This window comes from Gadus morhua, chromosome 18, assembly GCF_902167405.1.
Source record: "Gadus morhua chromosome 18, gadMor3.0, whole genome shotgun sequence".
NCBI lineage: Eukaryota > Metazoa > Chordata > Actinopteri > Gadiformes > Gadidae > Gadus > Gadus morhua.
In genome coordinates this window covers 22,409,702-22,430,729 of record NC_044065.1, presented here as the reverse complement: position 1 = coordinate 22,430,729, position 21,028 = coordinate 22,409,702, and the positions used below count along the sequence as shown (strand labels likewise).

General features: G+C 43.0%; 1 protein-coding gene across 1 annotated transcript in view; it reads left to right on the top strand.

Moving 5' to 3' along the window:
- The window catches only part of LOC115530944 (glutamate receptor ionotropic, delta-1-like), a 614,288-nt gene extending 593,668 nt beyond the window's left edge, over positions 1-20,620 (top strand). The window contains 4 exon segments of the mRNA XM_030339799.1: positions 5,815-6,010; positions 9,778-9,944; positions 11,990-12,230; positions 17,138-20,620. Coding sequence (XP_030195659.1) covers positions 5,815-6,010; positions 9,778-9,944; positions 11,990-12,230; positions 17,138-17,680 — 1,147 coding nt within the window. The 3' untranslated portion in view covers positions 17,681-20,620.
- Positions 20,621-21,028: the final 408 nt, after the last annotated feature.

Sequence of the window (21,028 nt, the reverse complement as noted above, 5' to 3'; positions counted from 1 at the left end):
GCCTCTGCGGCCTGCCATCCCACCACTGCCACCAATGTCACACCCCGCCTCGGGTGAAAGTAATGCATCCTTAATAAACCGGACTTTCAGACCCAAAGGATGGCAAGGCACACAGTTACAAATCGGTTTTTAACAACATTTATTCCCGCAAAATGTCAGATAAGTGCAAAACATACAGAGGTGGCCAACACCCTCATCCTCATCCTCATTGTCATCCGCTAATCCGGGGTCGGGTCGCGGGGGGAGCAGCTCAAGCAGGGGGCCCCAGACTTCCCTTTCCCGGGCCTCATTGACCAGCTCTGACGGGGGGATCCCGAGGCGTTCCCAGGCCAGTGTTGAGATATAATCTCTCCACCTAGTCCTGGGTCTTCCCCGAGGTCTCCTCCCCACTGGACGTGCCTGAAACACCTCCCAAGGAAGGCGCCCAGTGGGCATCCTTACCAGATGCCCGAACCACCTCAACTGACTCCTTTCTAAGGACTCATTTCCTACCCGGAGTAAGCAATCCACCGGTTTCCTGCTAAGAGTCATGGCCTCAGATTTAGCGGTGCTGATCCTCATCCCAGCCGCTTCACACTCGGCCGCCAGCCAGTGAGTGCTGAAGGTCACAGGCCGATGATCCAATGAGGACCACATCATCTGCAAAAAGCAGTGATGAGATCCTCAGACCACCGAACTGCAACCCCTCCCCACCACGACTACGCCTCGATATCCTGTCCATGTATATCACAAACAGGATTGGTGACAAGGCGCAGCCCTGGCGGAGACCAGCACCCACTGAGAACGAAACTGACTGGCTGCCGAGAACACGAACACAGCTCTCGCTTTGGGAGTACAAAGATTGGATGGCCCTGAGGATAGACCCCCTTACCCCATACTCCCGCAGCACCTCCCACAGTTTCTCCCGGGGGACCCGGTCATACGCTTTCTCCAGATCCACAAAACACATGTAGACCGGATGGGCATACTCCCAGGCCCCCTCCAGGATCCTTGCGAGAGTGAAGAGCTGGTCCGTAGTTCCACGTCCGGGGCGAAAACCGCATTGTTCCTCTTCAATCTGAGGTTCGACGATCGAAAGAACCCTCCTTTCCAGCACCTTGGAGTAGACTTTACCAGGGAGGCTGAGAAGTGTGATACCCCGGTAATTGGCACACACTCTCTGGTCCCCCTTTTTGAACAGGGGAACCACCACCCCGGTTTGCCACTCCTTTGGCACTGTACCCGACTCCAACGCGATGTTGAATAGGCGTGTCAACCATGACAGCCCCTCAACACCCAGAGCCTTTAGCATTTCTGGCTGGATCTCATCAATCCCTGGGGCTTTGCCACTGCGGAGATGTTTGACTACCTCAGTGACCTCCACCAGGGAAATTGACGACGAAACACCATCAACCTCGAGCTCTGCCTCCAACATAGAGGGCGTGTTATTCGGATTCAGGAGTTCCTCAAAGTGTTCCTTCCAACGTCCGACGACCTCCTCAGTTGAGGTCAACAGAGTCCCATCCTTACTGTACACAGCTTGGATGGTTCCCCGTTTCCCCCTCCTGAGGTGCCGGATAGTCTTCCAGAAACACTTTGGTGCCAACCGAAAGTCCTTCTCCATGGCCTCTCCGAACTTCTCCCACACCCGCTGCTTAGCCTCCGACACGGCAGCCGCTGCAGCCCTTCGAGCCTGTCGGTACCTTGCAACCGAGTCAGGAGTCCTCCAGGATATCATATCCCGGAAGGCCTCCTTCTTCAGTCGGACGGCTTCCCTGACCACCGGTGTCCACCACGGTGTCCGAGGGTTACCGCCCCTTGAGGAGCCTAAGACCCTGAGGCCACAGCTAGCCAACACCCAAATATCTGAAAATATTAAAATAAAAACATATTCAAAACCAATTCCAAAATCAAATAATTCAATCAATTCAAATAATCAATATTCAAATATTCTCTATAATAAATCAAGCATATTCAAAATCAAATACCGGTACTTCAAATAATCAATGTCAATAAATCAAATAATCCATTAGCAAAACAAATGCAAATTAAACTCAATTACTGAATGCATTTAACCATAATTTACAACATAATGGAAAAATCACCTCAGTAGATATTTAGCATCTCGTGGAGAGCTGAGCACCCTGCTCAACACAGACAACCTCTTCTGGCAACAGCATACAGCAGACTGTCAGAAGCACAGCAGCTCACCCTTGTTATACCCCATGGCCCCTCCCACTAGACAGGTCAAATCAACAGGGGGATTATAATACTGTGGCATTTTGCAATTCAACCGTGGAAAATCTCATCAATAATACAGCATGCATGTTAAAGTTCATTTCATCTTGTAGATCAGTGATTTTCACTAGTGCATTTAGGCTTGTCGCTCATTAATGTCCAATGTCAATGTCCTCCTTTAACACAAGGGAAAATGGCTTGGCCCAAATTGGACCAATCGTTGGCAGCAGGTGTTTCCTGACACCATATTTAAAGCCCTAAGCCCCACCTTGACACCTTTAGTCTGCAGTACAGTGTCATGGTGAGAGGGAGAGATTGTTTGTGAGGGTTTGTTGCCTGAATGAAGAGCTTGAATATACTGTATGCTTGAAGGTTTGCTGTTCATACACTACTGTTCATATCCATCAATGTGCGCTATTGATAGCCAGTTAAACAGACAGGGACAGTGGTCAAACTGTTGCACCAACATAATGTAACAATTCAAATACTTTAATAATTATGCTTTTTCTTATTCGTATTGCATGCTTATTAAATGTATACTCTTTGAGTTCATCTCCCTCAAAAAGTAGTCTCCTTTAATTCATCAACACCATTGCACTACATTACGGGTTTTGTATGTTGAAGACAGTTTAGGACACCGCATCGAGAAAAATCACAAAGACATGTTGCTATCGATGTCTGTGCAACAACATCTATGTTCTGGCTGCTACCTGTTTTAGGGACCGTCTACAAATTACACCTACAGACTGGTGGCAGAGACGTTACCGTGGAATTGTTTCAGGAAATAAGCCTGTCCCCTCCCGTCCTATTGACTGTATTTATGGCTAAGCCTTTTTTTCTTTTTAATATAACCAAACACAATTGCCAGAGGACCAGCATCCTTTCTTAACTGGGCTTGGCTGCATCCGAATACTCATACTTGACTGCTATATAGTAGGCATTTTGTAGTACGTCAAAAATATAGCGCGTCGGAATGCTCAGTACGCATTGTGTAGTAGGGAAACAGTTTCCGAATGCGTACTACCGCCACAGTATACAACGGTAGGTCACTACGCTATCCCACAATTCAGCCGGAGTCTGGTAACCAAAGAAGAAGAACGCTGCGGTAAAAACAAAATGAAAAATCTAGATGGCTGACCCGGCACCACCATTTCATAGAGAGACACACTGATGCATTGGGTTAGATGCAAAATCCAACTGTGTTCTACATTTGCATCTGTCCTGAGGTGCAGCTCTGAAGAGCGTGGCATTAACGGCCTTCCTACGGCCTTCAAGGTTAGGTCTTCACTCCCAAAGGGGCGACCAATGTTAACAATGGATGCACTCGCTGAATATTTCAGTTTTTCTATTTAATTTATAAAAGTGTCCACTAAACACATTTAATGATTACCAGGTTAGTTCCTTTCATAATATATTACAACACATACAGCACCATCATCGCCAAACTACTCCATCTGTTAGTTTTGTGAGTTTCTATTGGTTCTTATATAAATTTCACATCCCCGGCAGGAGACATGACACAGACAATTGCTCAACTATTTCATCCTTTTAACAGACACTTTGACCTTAATGGAGCGTTTCACCGGTGGAGGCATGAATATGTATTGAAATTGGTTTCTATATGTATTTGAATAATAAAATAAAATTCTAATTTGGTGCCGTCTTGAGTGAGAAAAGGCAGAAAGTGACTTTTTGGCGCTTGTGGTTTGAAGACAACAACTCCCACCATGCACCACGATTAGGGATGGGAATTGATAAGAATTTCACGATACCGACTCCGATTCCGATTCTGCTTATCGATCCGATTCCTTATCGATTCTCTTATCGATTCTCATTGGGTGAGAAAATAAGTATAAATGTGTTTGTTTGTATTAAAACTCTTTAATATCTAATCAGAAGTGCTTCTAGTATTAGGAAATTGTACATTTTCAAATCAATTGGTCTAGACGAGAGATTTATTAGATGGGCCTACCTAATAAACCGTTGGAACACACAAGACCGGAAACCATAGCAATGCCGGTAAACAAACCCCGAGAAGCCCAATCCCTACGAGAGCTCCCCACGCTACGGCCATCCGGAGGCAACAGAGCTGTTGGCCGTGATATTATATATACAATTATAATATATTATATACGATTATATATAGAGCTCCGGGAGTCGCAAACTGCAACAATCACTTTCTCCTCCATGCCGCAGTTCACCCCGGACTGCACATCACTGAGTTTGACGGCTGAACGCTGATTTGCTGTTACGTTACACATGTCACTCAGTTATCACGCTGTTGAACGCTGATTGGCTGTCCTCACGACAAAAACTTGTTGCCGGTTTTCTCCCGCGAAAATTCGCCCTTATACGCGTCTCTACGTTCACTTTGTATGGGATCTTGTCGCCCCGTCGCGTTTGGTGTGAACAAACAATGCGATTCTTCCTCGGCGGCGACCTGTTTGCTGCGTTCTGAACCAAATCAAAGCAGCGTGTGTGTGACGTCACGACGCATTTGCTGCGACCGGAACCGATAAGCAGAATCGTTAAGCAGGCTTGCGAAGGATTCCAAGGAATCGGTTGACTCGGAACCGGTTCTGAACGAGAACCGGTTCTCATCCCTAACCACGATGCACAGCTTCGCTGGCCACTCCCGCTGATCTAGATCTCCGCCAATCGGACACCTCGCTGTTTCATCTACCAAGCTGATACCGCAAGACTGCTTGAAAATCATTTCACACAACATTTCTTCAGACGCTGTGGATGTTAGTTTCTGCTGATGAAGTCCCACCCACTGGCACTGCTCTAATAGGTCTGTAGCGTCAGTGGTAGTCTTGCTTGTAGTCTTACGAGAATCCTCCCCTCTTACACTTCCTTACTTCTACGCAAAAATCGTCATATTGCGTCATCTTAAACAGGAAGTGTTGGAGATCGATACGGATCTCTCCAGTCTCTCTAGAAAATAAGGAAATGATGCACGACCATTCAAAAATATGAGTGGGTTTATAACGATACAAATCTTAATGGAAATGGGTGAAGTTTCCCTTTAAAGTCACTTTTAAGACTTAAATTGGGTTTAAGATACTGGTCCTTAAGGCCGGAAGAGGGTTAGGGCCTCTTGCTAAAGGATGTCTACAGTTGAGCCTGCGTACATTAGGGTTCAAACCCGGTATGAACGCTGATCACACACCCTGCCCTTACCATCCTGTGTTGTCTTAATGTCGAATATCTAGTCTTGTATATATAGTCTAGTGGCATTCATGATCCTCCAATATATCGATCCAACAGCAATGAGGTTCTGCGGACCAGGCACGCGTCCCCAACACCTTGCACGCACCGGTCACTGAGTTGCGTAGCAGCAAACAGGAAGTCCATTCACGTTCAACACAACGCTGCCTAGGGCTAGTAACCGTTTGTTGCAGAAGGGTTTCCTCTACTCTGAGATGGGTGTGTCAAAATGAATCTTTAAAAGCATGCGGTAAACTTCAATGTTTAAATATTCAAAGAGAGAAGAAAATACTCAGCTCCCCTGTCAACTGTAAGAAGAAGGTATCATTGTTCTGCTTGTGTATGTGCGTGTGTGTGTGTGTGTTTGGTTTCTCCCCGCCCTCTCAGGTCGTTCCAGGACTTGTCCCGGCAGATGGAGGTGGACTACGGCACGGTGCGGGACTCAGCCGTGTACGACTACTTCAAGAACAAGGGGACCAACCCCCTGGAGCAGGACAGCACCTACGCAGAGCTCTGGAGGACCATCAGCGGGAACAGCGGCCTGGACTTCTCCGTGTCCAGCCCCTCGGAGGGCATCCGCAAGGTGGGGGGGGGGGGGGGGGGGGGGGGTGTGTGTGTGTGTGTGTGTGTGTGTGTGTGTGTGTGTTTGTGCAATGTATGAGGGGAAAAATGTGTGTGAGTTTGTGTGTGTGTGTGTGTGCGTGTGTGACTCCGAATTCTATTTTAAGTGCACCTGTGTAGGCATCATAAAACACAAGAAAAATATTTCTTGTTTTTTGATGACAATGTATATGAAAATGGAATGATTGTAAATATACAGTACTGTACAACTCGTCTGTATTTGCATACGTTATTGCAAGTACTTTCTCTTTGATACACAACAATAATTAGTGTTTTCTAAAATCTCTGGTCAAATTCATTCCCAAATAACCAACTGCTTGTTTGGTAACCAGAACCCGATCTCTGTCTCTCCCCTCGCTGCTACCTAGAATAAGGTACCATTTTCTGGAGTAAACAAAGATCATCCTGCAGTATCTCGCATATGAGCCTGCAGGCCATTAAAACGTTATAATAGCATCAAGATCAAAAAGACAAACAAGATAATTAGCATTTGAATGGAATAAAAGGACGACTTAGAATCTTCGGTGTACAACAAGAATAAAATAAAGATGGGGTATGGAGTGCAGAAGGAATAAACAAAGGAAGGGAAGATGAGACGCTCATTAATTGGCACCAACAGAGACCGGCTGAGGGCAAGTCCCCTAGTATTAGTAAAACCTTGCTAGTATATTACTGACTCAGTCTAGACCACCCCTGTTACTCCATTTAATTGTCTTATTTTTTGTATTTGCTTGAATCTAGTGCTATATAGGGTAATTAAGGGGACTTAAGGGGAAAATTGGCTTTCTATGCCAGACTAAGACATGGCAAAATCGACCGGAATTTGTGACCCAGGCTGTGTGTTCATGAAGGAGGGCTCTCCCAGTGGGATGTGGCGGTAGGCCTGCCGTTATACACCAAGCTGAAATCCTGGCTAAGTCCTCACAGCTTCAGCTTTTCCTGGTATGCAGCCCCCCAAAATCCTTGGCTACATTCATGTCCAAGCTACCCATCTGTGTTTGCTACATTATCCTCACTTCTAATCGGAGATGTCTGCTGGACTGCCTTAAAATCCCACAGCATGTTGAATGTCTCCCGCACGCCAGAGGTCCAATCCGGGAGGGCTCCACTGGTATAATCCCCTCCTATCTGTGCTGTCCGACCATCACGCCATTCATCTTAGGGTCCCTCTGCTTGTCCCCGCGCAGCGGCCGAACGTACCATCTCATACAGGAACTCAAGGCAGGGAGTGCAGCAGCCCTGGTTCTGTATTGTAATTTAGTTAATTCAAGAGAGAGACATTGCACACTAAGACATTAATCTTGTGCAACAGAGAATATGCATTGTGCCAGGTTCTAGCAGATTTCTATTTTCCGACTGTAGTCCCTGGGCAGGTTGATGGAATAGTACATAAAAATAAGTATAGAAAAACAGAATAGTGTATAAAATAAGAGAACAAAGCAAAGAAACAATATATAAAATAGATTAATAGAAACATGGTAGCAGATTCACAGGACATGGGATGGGTCAGATGTTGGCCCCTGCGACCATGTGAAGACCTACAAAAAAGCTCCCTTCTAGACCAAGGCTACTCTTCTACTTTTCCACTCTCCTTGACAGCCAGAAAAATATTCCTGGAAGGATGCTCTCTTCCATCCATCGGCTTCAACATTCTCCCCTTCCCCTCCGCAACCTTTTGGAACCTGTCAAATCAGCTCCACATCATATCCATCTTCAAATCTGCTTTTTCCACCTCAAAAACATCTCAACATCCGGCTATCCCTCCCAGACATTGTTGCTGTGACCCTCAACCAATGTCAACAAAGTCCTGTTCATAGTTCCAAGCAAAGTCCTGGATAGGCTCCCTAATGTTTTAAACTCAGCTGCCAGCTTTCAGAAACGTCCTCACTGCGGGGTTAGAACAGTGCCACTTAGCGCTAACACCGCAACCAAACCAGATCTTTACCTGCACCGATGAGTTGTGACTTAGTGGCACCAAGCCCTGCAGCACAGCCCACCCTCATCATCCCCACTGGCTCCAGGTCCCGCACCATCTACATATCCTCCTCTTCACCTACAAATCTGTCCATGCCCTTGCCCCCAGTATCTATCAGAATTAATTACATCTCAGAATCTGTGGTCCTCAGACACGGCCCACAGCTGCCCAGACCAATTGTCACTATATTGTTTCTGTTCCTGTATTAATGTACTGTTATGTCAAAGCACCCTTGGACCAATTAATGCTATAGAAATTACATTTATTAATCGCATTATTATTATTTATTATTTTTATTAACGTAATGCCTGGCTTTAAAAGGTACAGCCGCATTTATTGGCTTTATCCAGTGAAAGGGTATAGATTACAAATATAATGTGAAGAATGTTAGTTACGAGAGAGCGAGAGAGAGAAAGAGAGAGAGAGAGAGAGAGAGAGAGAGAGAGAGAGAGAGAGAGAGAGAGAGAGAGAGAGAGAGAGAGCACGAGAGAGCACGAGAGAGAGAGAGAGAGAGAGCTTTAGAAGGGGTTTGCGCAGATAGTAAAGTGCACCCTAGTTATGTATATGTCAAAACCACAAATGCGAGAGCTAGCTTAGTTACGGCATTGAGAGAGAGAGGGAGAGAGAGAGAGCTTGCTCTTTGTAGTTAGGTGAGTGCTGCATGCAGCGCTATTGTTCTCTAGAAACTTTGGGACCCTACTCCTTCCACAATTTTTCACCTAGAGACTCCATTCCATTCCTTAGAATCACGCACAGCTATTACATTTGTTTTAAATATTTAAAACTTTATAAGATATTCTACTTTATTCCCTGACACTTCAACTACTTCAGACTTCGTAACTTGGTTGATTTTTAACCGTTAACCGTCCGTTCAAACATTTAACAAATAAACACATTTGTATCTTCAAGTATTTAAAAAAACTCAATTCAAATAAAAACTCTTCACTTTATTTGTTTCCAACCGTTTTACACTTTTTAATTGTGTGCATGTTTACATTGTTGACTCCATTTACCCTTTTGAACTCTGTTGAAGACTTTTCACTTGATTTAGGCCATTCCACATTTCTTTACATCTGCCTTTACTAAAGCATATTTTTTGCCTCACTCTGCACTAAGGACTCAATGCATTGTCTGCAGGAAATGCATTTTCTAGTTGCTCTTTTGCCTCCTCAAAGGGAATGAAGAAAGCGATTGGTGAACACAGGGAAACCCACTAGGATTGACATAAACAAGTTGTTTGTACAAGGCTGTACGTCTTACAGACCCACAGTTATGCGTGTTTCCATTTGAAAAAACACATCTAGTATACCTGGAGGGACCTTCGCTATTTATTTCATAGCTATTTTGTCCTTGGGTTAAAAATATGTATAAAATCAAAGGCTTATTCCAGTTATCTTGCCAAGTAGACTACATTTAAATTCAAGTTCTTAATTATGTTAGCATCATCAAATACATTACGTTTTACAACACCATCATTTGAAATCTTCGAGACAAGAGTGAAATGAATGGTGAAACAATGGCCTGCAGTTTATGGCTCCCTGACATTTTTCACTTTTAATATTTAAAGCTACTTTGAAGTTTCAGAGATTTGAATAGATGATGAAATGTTCAATGGTCATTGTCCTGACCGTTTCACTTTGAGAAGTTGTCTTGAAATCAGGTGGTAAACTCTGTTGTAAAGAAGCACCATTTGACGGGTCATGGTTGTCAAGGTTCTGCTTTTTCTTCTTATCCACCCACACCCTCATCGTCAGGCGAAGAAGACGACCTACGCCTTTCTGTGGGACATGGCCGTCCTGGAGTACGCCGCGTTGACCGACGACGAGTGTACGGTCACAGTGACGGGCAACGGCATGAGTAGCAAGGGCTACGGCATCGCAATGCAGCACGGCAGCCCCTACCGAGACCTCTTCTCCCAGAAGTAAGACCGCCAAAATAAAAGCACCCTGAGATGTGTCGAGGCAAGGTGTTGTTTTAACATGGTATTATTTCAGTCCTATCTTGTAGAATGATGTAGTGTTTTCTTTTTTGTGGGTCAGATTACCACAAAATGTTTACATACATAGTTTACATAATATACATATTAATCTCAGAATCACAGGCCTCCAGAATTATTACTCCCAAAATAATGTCCCCCCCACTGTTTGCATGTTGCATATTAATCGTAAAATCAGCAAGCCTAGCATGACACAAATTCAATAGCAACTTAAGCATTCCATGATTTTAAGGTTTCTTGAATTCAGTTATTTTCTGTACATACATCGACAGTACAGTACAACACAGTGACTTGCAACTCATGTAATTGATGTAATCTATTTGATATCATCAATAACATCATCATGGTACATTAGGCTGTTCCATCACTAAATCAGAGCACCTCTTTGTTAATCGTCAACGTTCTGCCATCCCCTTGGGGAGTCCTCCCCAGCCTGCAGATTGTTTGATGCACACTTCCGTGAGCTTGCTAATCACTTGCTCTGAACCCTAAATGCAGATCAGCTACTCTGCTGGAGTCTGACGGTGGCTGTGAGATGTTGAAGCACTGTGTTTGTCGCCCTAGAGGCTAGCCTGTCCTAGCATGTATTTTGAATTAATATAAAGGGATAAAAGTATAATGTAATCTATAATAACTAAAGCATAGACCTGAAATTATGGAATAAGGCTACATAATTCTATCAAACAAAAGCTCACAGATCCGTCTCACAGATACATCCAAGCAGTTAGTTAGAGAGCCTCTGTTCCAGTGTGAACACCGGGCCCCTGTGGGAAGGGGTTTGCCTACCCAATAGAGGAACACAATTGGGGGGGGGGGGGGGGGGGGGGGGGCTCCGGAGCAGTCAGCCCTCCACACCTCCCGTGGTGATGACCCTAACCACCACATATAGCGGCTCACAACACCTTACTTCTGCCAAGCTTCATCTCACTTCACTGTGATTATTTTTATTAAATAGCCTTTCCCTACGTACGTTATTGGATATCTCATGGATATATGTGTGCAACCCCCCCACTATGGGGGAGTCTCTCTGGGGCTGTTAGCTACTCCCTTGTAACGCTTTCCTAGTTGATTGGCCATGTTCTTAAATCTGTTTGTTAGTGGGATTGGATTGATTTTTGGTGTTGCGACTCACTAAACGGTTGGGGTTATTATCTATCTATTTTTCTTCTTTGCGTTTGGGTTCAGGCCCGTGAAAGCCTTCCAGTGGCACCCACTGAGGGACATGCCGTGATACCCTGGCTGGTGTTAAATGGAGGGCTGGGCTATTGTATGCTGTAAAGAATTATAAAAGCCATTATCTCCTCCTATTAATCCCTTTTTCCCATGACCGTTGGGGCACTTGTGACCGTTATTTAATCACCGTTCCATTCAAGGTATTCGAAAACTTCTGTTGCTCATTTATGCAGAAGAAAAATAAGTTAGGCCCAAAGTGGGGTTTTAATAAGGGATATTTCAATAGAAGGACAGTGTTATGACTGAGCCCTTTTAAAATGTTAAGGTCAAACCTTCCTTCACTTGCTGGAATCAACCATGTTTTCAATAACTCATCAGAACCAAATCCGCAACCCATTAGTATAGCTATTCATTTCATTTATTATACCGTCAAGAACAAGATTGGATATGTTTTTATTTTTTTATTAAGTCGTACTTTCTCCAACATTACTTGCATTCATGTTTTTAGAAAATAACAATAATGATCTCGTAACTGTTCAGCGTTTACTCTAATGTTGACTTCTTGCCAAAATTTCCACAGTCTTCGATTTAAAAGTAATGTTGGAGAAATGCTTCTTTACTTTGCCATGCGAAAGTAACTAATGGTCTTGCAATGGTCTCTCAAGCACTTGCTGCAAGACCAATAGTTTGTGCGACCTCGAATAGTGATGGAATGCTTCCAGTGTTCATCCTCACTCAAACCGCCTTTCCCTCTCTCCATCCTTCCATCCCTCTCCCGTCCCTCTCTCCTCCTCCAGGATCCTGGAGCTCCAGGAGAAGGGCGACCTGGACATCCTGAAGCAGAAGTGGTGGCCGCGCATGGGCCGCTGCGACCTGAACCGCCACGCCAGCGCCCAGCCCGACGGCCGCTCCCTCAAGCTGCACAGTTTCGCCGGCGTCTTCTGCATCCTGGCCGCCGGCCTGCTGCTGGCCTGCCTTGTGGCGGGCATGGAGACGTGGTGGAACGGCAACCGGTGCCGCCGGGAGCAGCCCAAAGAGGTGACCGAGCACAGGGTCCGTCGGACAGGCCAGCGGGGGGAGGACACTGCCACACTCTACTTTAAGGATCCAGCCACAGACGCGAGCCCCGACTTAGTAGAGCTTCAGTACACCCAGCTGTAGGACAGGGTGCAGGGGGGTCAGGAGCTCAGGGGAGGGTTGGAGGGTCAAAGGGGGGGATAGATGGGATAGCTTTGGTGAGATAAATCACCCTATCAGCCAGAGATTGAAATCAAATTTGGTCTCTTAATTATCCTTTTTTTGTGTTCATTTTTTTTATTGTCCAAGCTCACCCATACCCATTCATAATACTTTATATTGCATCGGTTGTTTGCTCAAAACATACATTAAAGCATCAACCATTGAAACCATTGCCCTTAATATTCCACCCAACGCAATTAATTAACTTTTACGATTTATGTTTTTTTTACTGTTTTTTCACTTTTATTTACCTCAATGTGCATCTTCAGTAGCTTGATACTTCTATTGGCTCAGAAGAAACTGAATTCAAATCAGCCAACGGTGTCAGATTGTCCACCCCGCATATCCCCACATGAAGTGCAGAGAACCCATCCCAGACTTCTTGCTAAATAACTCCCCAAAGCACCAAGTGCCATCAAGCCCACAAGATCAAATTATTGCAATGGGTATTTTGGTGTATGGTGTATTTTCTGCAGTGAGGCTTTGGGTCATTTCCTGAGCAGAAGGGATCCCCGAGAAGATTCAAATTATCTTTAGGGAGAGAAAAGAATAGCAGTGTTAACTGGCAACCCCTCTTAATAGTGGTGATCGTTTTGTTGGTTGTTGCCCCACGTTAAGACAAAAAACAAGATACTCTGGCCTGGGTCAAACCTGTAGAAATAAGCATTTTAATAATATTGCTCTTTTTTTTAGAAGGTATAAATCCCTTGTGTCTGTGGTTCTCTGTTTGTGACCGCATTGCCCTCTGAGAAAATATACCTGACTACAGTAATCCATTAAAATCTGACAACATCTTCTAACAAAACCGATAGCCGACCACTACCTCTCGCATTTCATTAAGTAAATGTTACCTAAAAGCCTGAAGATGCAATATTTCTTTGCAAGACTGGTTTTATTTTACTTGAATATTTTTCCCAGTGTATTTTATTTCACAAAGACTGTGTCCTAGGCCTCCAACCTACCACCAGAGCTTCTAATAATACTTGTTATCATCTTATCCTCAGGAATTGATTATAAGGGTCATACTTTAATTTAATTTCTTGTCAGAGTTCATTATCACGAATGGCAATTAGATACAACAACAAAAAATAAATACAAGAAAATGAATTTTGGCTTCCCATTTGAAAAATACCCCACAGCTTCAGTCTCTAGATAGTTTATATTACTAACATAAGACCTAAATGTGTAGTTGTCATCGACCACAAAATAAAAGTGTCAGTTTCCCGCTGCAGTTATCAACTCTATCATCAGGTCTAGGGGCACAGACCATTTAGAGCGGGATGTAAAGGCTTTATCGCTTCATCACATTCAATAAAACAGAAAAAGGCTTGACTTGGATCCCTAAACTACAGTGTGAGCAAACAGCGTAGTCTAACATGCACGGGGTCTATCACTCTTGTAATAATGCCTGTCTCTCACAATACCGCCCGGACCACAATCCCTAGTATTACAACTGTCACCTCTTCAATTTATGTGTCAATCTGGACACCCATTTGACCTCTTTCTCTATTTCTTCTTCCTATCTTGTCTATCTATCCTTTTATTTGACGCATTATTTACACTTGACTGTCTGTGATTCCGTGCAGGTTGCTAAGGATTACAGACTGGCAAGGGTTTCTGGTCCATTGACATATAATGACATTACAACTGCTTCATCGGAGGGAAGGAGAGACATTTGGACAGAGAGAGAGAGAGGCTGGGATGAAGCAGAAGCTATTGATACAGGTCAGAATAGACCCGTCTGTAGACACTTTTGATCCAATATGTTTGTGTTTTAAGTTTGTTAACTTTATGTATTATTTTATGAGAGAAAGAACAAAGATGCCCCACATAAGTAACTTCATTAGTTGCTTTATTTGCCAGAAATATAAATAAGTCGAGTCATGGTTTCAATATCTCCATATCAAGAGACATTTTGGTACATATTATGAATATCTGTATGTATTATTGTACACCTTGCCTTGGTAGTTTATGATGCTCCAAGCAAGCTCTTGAGGGAAAACTCCCAAGCCATCTACTAATCTTGCATATCCCATTAACCACAATCCTTTAAGTCTATAGTCCACCGTTTTAATGCATGGCACAAGCGCATACCTCACTTATAGATATATATTGTTATGTATATATCTATACATGGTCAAAAGCACAGTTGATTTAACAATTGCCTTTTCGTTTCTACATATATATAATATTCTAGTATGTATCTTTAATATTATCTTAAATATGACTACAAATGCTACTTTTACATGCTGGCATTGTTTATATAAATAAAATAAATAAATACAAACATTTTTCAACAAAAACATTTTCCTGAAGAAATCTGTGTGTATATACCAGAACTATACGTTTCCTCTTGAAGAGATCTCTAGGATAATGGTTAAGTAGTGTATGTCTGTATGCTTATTTTATATTGTAATCAAGTAGTGTCCCCCAATACTACATAAAATGAGAATTTACCACTCAATCAGAGATGTTTGTTAACGTAGGTTAAGTGCTATTTCAATTCTGAATAGTTTGCTTTAGAATATGGATGATATAAACATTGCAGTAGGATTGCTTTGAAAATCTGCCATAATATTGTCAACTTGTTTGATTTACATTTCTGTCAAGCCGCTACACTTTTGATCAAAACCATTTATTTGTTTAGATTACGCTACTTAAAGGAAGTCATTAAAAGAAACACATTGCATTTAGATTTCAGTTTATTGTTTGAACAGTTTTGTGTGCATGATTAAAAAAGAAAATTGTTATTGGAATAATATGAAGGTGGCGGCAGAGTGGGAGTAACGTGTCACATTTTCACTCATATCTATTTAATGTGTTCCACAGTTCAAACCAAATTTTCCGCCATGAACTAACAAAAAAAAAAGAAGATGTATATCGCATTAGTGTATCCTAGCTAGATCAATATATTTAGCTAGATTGTTAACCATCTAGTCTTGCCGGGACTGACTCGATTTTATTCTCAGACAAACTAATACGTCAATAACACATGTGTTAAGCTAGAGCATCTTTAGCGTTCCTAGCCACTACTGCCTCAACCTATTTCCAATGTATTTTGGGCAAAATTGATGGATTGATGGAGTGATTGATTATTTGGTAGACATGTGCCATCTGAATTTCTAGAACTAGTAGCTATCTCAACATTATTAGGATCACGCCTATCATTGTTTTCTAACTTGAATGAGGCAATGTCAGAGCCAAGCCAGACTACACGCTTTTTAAGCACTTTGTTGTAAGCACACATTTAATCAAAACAGGATGATAATATTCTTATCTATCTACCTCCTCTACTTGCTAACCAACACAGATTGCATACTGCATTGTAGCTGCATACAAAATGAGCATCAGCAGTGTCATTGAAGGGGGTTCACAGAGCTTCTGTGCACTGAGCTTCCCCTAAGGACAGTCCTTGTGCCGCCACTTGCTATGCAAGTCATGTTCCCAGGCTTGGAAAATCCCCCCCTTTGTCATCAGCTTCCGATTACTTCATGTTTCGAAGTAGTTCCACAAGGAACCTCTCTGTTGTCTATTAAAGCCCAACAAGTGTGTGTGTGTGTGACCGCAGGCATATAGCGATGCTTGGTCAGCATGCTTGTGGTTTTCATTACATCGTTGCCCGCTTCGAGGTCAATGCAGCGCAGAGGGCTAAATCTATCCTGGATTAATGGAGATAAGAAAATAAATGGATTTATAATGGAAGAATATACATTGAAAAACAAACCCTATGTTTGGCTACGATAATTGCCTTTTCTAAAAATATCCAGCCCACTTCTCAGAGATGTTAACTTGAGTACTTGTGTCATGGACTGAAATCCACCAAGGCCACTGTTTCGAGGGCTTGTAACTTGCAGATAAAAGATCGGCCTTGATACTCATAATAGATTTGGAAGGTAAAAACTTGGGACTTGACTTGAGACCCGATGACGCAAATGACATGTCTGTTCGTTTTATGTTTTATGTTTAATTAGATACATTAGACATGTTGAGCGTGTCTTATGTTCATGGAGTAAACCAAAATGTGAGTGCGCGCTTGGAACAATATTGTGATGATTGGATGTCGGTCCAGCTCCTTGCCATGCTAGCTGAGGGTCAGTGGACCACAACACTAACCAACCCAATCTAATAGTAAAACGTTGGCATGGTGACCTTACACTTCAGCCGACAACACTCAATCTTAATCTCAAAATATTTTTTTAAGGTTGATTGCATTTTTAATTTCCGTGCTTCATTTTACCCAAGCTCTGCATTAGGTGGCCGTTATCAGTTTAATAATTAAGTCCCACAAGTCGCAAAGTATTTAGTGGACTTATGACTTGGGCCCGCCTCTTCTTGTCACTGACCAAGTTTGATTTCAATGAGTGCATAAAGCTGTCTTTCTAAACCATTTGATTCCCCTCATTTTTGCAAACAAACCAATGACAAGCATGACTGAAGCCCTTAATCAAAGAGCATACTGAAAGTTTTGGAAAAAAGGGTGAACACAACATCTTCATCAACACATTAGAAAAGGGGAGGGGGGGCACAAAAGTTAAGAATGCGAAAGACCTGAGATAATCTGAGAATCCGGCCTCACGCCAATCTCAGCCTCTGTGTCCCTCCTTCTCTCCCTCCACACCTCCTATCCCTACCACCCCCCTGCCATCCCTCACTCTCTCTCTCTCTCTCTGTACCACCACAACTCCTTCCTCCTCCTCCTCTTGTAGGACAAGGAGGTGAACCTGGAACAGGTGCACCGTCGTATGAACAGTCTTTTGGACGAGGACCTTGCCCACAAGCAGATCCCCGGCCACTCTATCGAGATCTCTGCGTTGGACATCGGCAGCATGCAGCCCGGCCCGGCCTGCTCCTCGCTGAGGGTGGGAGGGAGGGAGTCCATGCGGGACTATCCGTCCTCGGGCCTCTCTGTGACCACCTACCTCCCCGGGGGGGAGGGGGGCCCTCAGCTGCCTCCGTCGCTGTCGCTGCCCCACATCCTCCCTCACCCTCACCATGGGGGGGGCACGCTGGGCCGGACAGTGGGCCACTCCCAGGCGCTGCTCCCTGGCAGCTCCACGCTGGGGCCGCCCACGCATCACCCTCTCAGCAGCACATCCATCAGCGGCACCATGCAGTGCAAACACAGGGCGCCCAACGGGGGGCTGTTCCGCCAGAGCCCCGGCAAGAATCCCATGCCAATGTCCTACCAGGGAGTCTCCGGAGGACCCATACCCGAAGCCATTGACCCCGCCCACAGCACCTCCATATGAGAAAGGGGGGGTTGACCCCGCAAGCAGCACATCCATATGATAGGAGGAGGGGGAGATTGACCACATCATGTCCATATTACAGGAGAAAGGAAAGGGGAGGGGTCAATGATCGACCCCGCCCACATCCCTTCTATAGATATTAGGAAGGGGTACGGCGTTCGGTGTGGTTCAGGTCGGGGTCTACGTAGGGCTTAGTGGACCCCCATTAATGATGGTGGGATGGGGGGGTCGGAGAATGTGTTTGTGTTTGTGGGATGGGGGGGTGCGGTGAGGGTGTAGTAAAGTAAAATGATTAAAAAGTGTACAATATTCTAAGATTTTTATTACTCATTGAGAACTACCACTGTTGCTCTGGTGTTGGGGGAGGGGGTGGGATACAGGCTGTGGCTGTACCATTTTTCCTGTATATATTTGTAAATACTGACAGAACGAAGTGAAGTTAAAAGTGTATTTTGAATATTCTCGATTTTTGGAGTTATAAAAAAAACGACAAAAACACAAGATGATTTAAAAAAGGCAAAAAAACTACATATAAATTGATTAAAAATGATGACTGTTTGAATGGCTTTGTAAATTTTGTTCAATATTAAATAATGACGCGGAATTCATGGTGATTGTTTTTCTAAGTGCCGAAATCAGAAACGATGTCTCAACAAGTCGCTAATCGATTCCCATTGCACCCCTGGTACCACTATCTCTATCTCTTGCCTGTCACACTGTATTACGCAAAAAAAAAAGTTGTGGATCCGTTTTTTGTTTTTTTCTGTGAATTCGAATTCTTTCATTTCATTCTTTTAAAAAAAAAAAAAACTTTTTTGGGGGTTTTCTTTGCAATGCAAATATACAAAAATGTAAACTCATTTGGTTAGATTTTTTAATTTGTTAGTTTAAGCTAAAGCTGAAAACTATTTTTCTAGGTGCTCCCCATTGATGTGTCCTCGAGCCCCAGATCTCTCTGCTGGATCCCACAGTCTTATATGTTTAAATATATTATTTCTGTACCCTGACATAACTGCTGAGTATGGAGCAATGGAGAGGTGTGAAAAAGTGAGGGTAATGTTTTGGCAAACGAAAGAATTGAAGAAATTGGAAAAGACTCACAGGCTTGTAAAGGTGGGATTGTGACCATAAATGACCACCGGGGAATTTCAGTACCTTGAACTGGACTAAAGATGATAATGAAACAATATAGAAATTAACAAATGGCACGCAGAAACCTAAAAACATAGTTGTTGTTGTTACCTAAAAACATAGTTGTTATTGCTCCTACAAGACCATTAAAAGGAGATAGGCATGCCAAGTAGCGGTGTTATCTATTCAATTCCTCTGAATGCAGAAGGAAGTAGGGAGCAGAACATCCAATCTTATGATTTTTTTTCTCTAACTCAAGGATGTAAAGGTGTGTCTCTTAACAAGGCACGCAGCAAAGCTATTTTCACAGAGAGAGAAAGACAGAAATAGTGACTAATATTGCAGGCTCTTACTGCTAATGAGGGCAGTAATCACCTATAGGATGAAAGATGGCTGCTCTCCAAATCTTAGATGACTGCCTTGCAGCTGGCATCCCTCGGTCATGCTACAGTCCATGAGAGTATGCTAGTAAAATTATTTTATTCAATATTGCTGTCCTATCCTTTCTTTTTCCTGAAACCTTGAATGAAATGATAACAGAGTCTACTTTATTTTGTGCTTTTCATGATCACGATTAACATGCAGTTAAGACCTTTAAAGGTTTCTACATATTTCTTCATGATCATCATTTCTTTCTTCGATTTGAATTGCTATGTGGTGTCCTGCTATAAAGCAAGCCGGCTATGAAGTATTTGTTTAAATTCTTCCCTTCATGAATTGTTGCCCTTTAGAAGTACTACAATGATTAATGGCAGCGTCTGTAACAATCTAGGATAATTTGTTTGTTTATGTTCAAACAGGCAGTATTTTTATAGTAATGAAATATTATTGAGGCAATACAACCCTGGACAGACTCGATGGATTTGGTATCTGGAATTAACAAAATCAGGTTTCTGCATTTATACCTAAATTGTATTTTAAAATTCCATTCATCATATTTACTATATAGTATACTATATATTTACAGTATACTATAGACTATATAGTATATGTTTATTATGTTACTATATGTATATGTTTTTGTGTAAAACAGCCTTCTGCTTCATTTCGGTCATCGTTGTATTCGTCCAAACTATGTGGGAAGTCACTAATTTACTTACCCCTACTGTGGTACTCTGCGCTTATGTTGCATTATTTTTTAAGCAACTATTCTGTTTTATTTGGTGGACAGATAAGGCAGAAATGACCAATACACATTCTCAGTCATAATGCTTACCAGTCAAACTGTGTCCACTTCAAAGCAGTTTTCTCCCCTTTGTTTTTGTAATTCAGCGCTGTAAAGGTCAGACCTGTCTGAACCTTAAACACAGCTATCATCTAACACTTGTAAAATATTACATCTGTACAAAACGCACAATTTGTATGCGGCCAATCGCTAGTCAGATAAAACTTTTCTTAATCTGTAAACCAATCCTTAACTCATTTTGTAACATTTCAGGTATTTTACCGAAGCTAATCTCGAGGTCCAGAGTTTGTGTTCCTCAAACTGAAGCGCTGACTGGCTAAGAGTGAGAACCACATTTGTTTGTTATTGTTTGAGGGATTTTTTGTTTATTAGCTTCGAAAATTCTATGTGTGCGAGACATCTCTTGTAGCTGTTGAATTTAGGGAATTCAAAGTGTTAGAATTGAACCCGGAGTTGAGTCATTACACTGTTTCCCCCCTCCTCCCTTTCACCCCCTTCCCCCTACGGGAAAGGGAAAATGAAAATAATCTGCCATAGCATATAGTCTGTAACAGTACATCTAAGGGAGACTATTATTTTATTTATGAATATGCTGCTTGGAGTTTCTTAAACTTTAATAAAGAAATATGGTTTACAACTATGTAATTGGTGCCTGGTGATTGAAAGATGGTGCTGCTGAACTGCTTAACTTAACGGAAAGCTCATGAATCCTTAAAGGGACTCTCACCTTTGTTGCATTTGAGAATTACAGCACATTCAAATCATCCCGCCTTCCTCCAATGCCCCACCCCCTAAGCGTTATTTTTTAGAGTACAAAACTAAGCGTTAGTTTTTTAGAGTACTGTAACGACCTCGCCGGTGACATAATGATGTCGAGTCATTAGTAGTTGAAGGTAGTTTTAATGAACCAAAACCAGGTCACTGAAACCCGTAACATTGTAACCAACGGCAGAAAACCGACACAAAACAAACCCCGGTTACCCCGGCAACCCCCAACACGGTCTCACTCGCGTGCAGGCCCCCACCCTCCT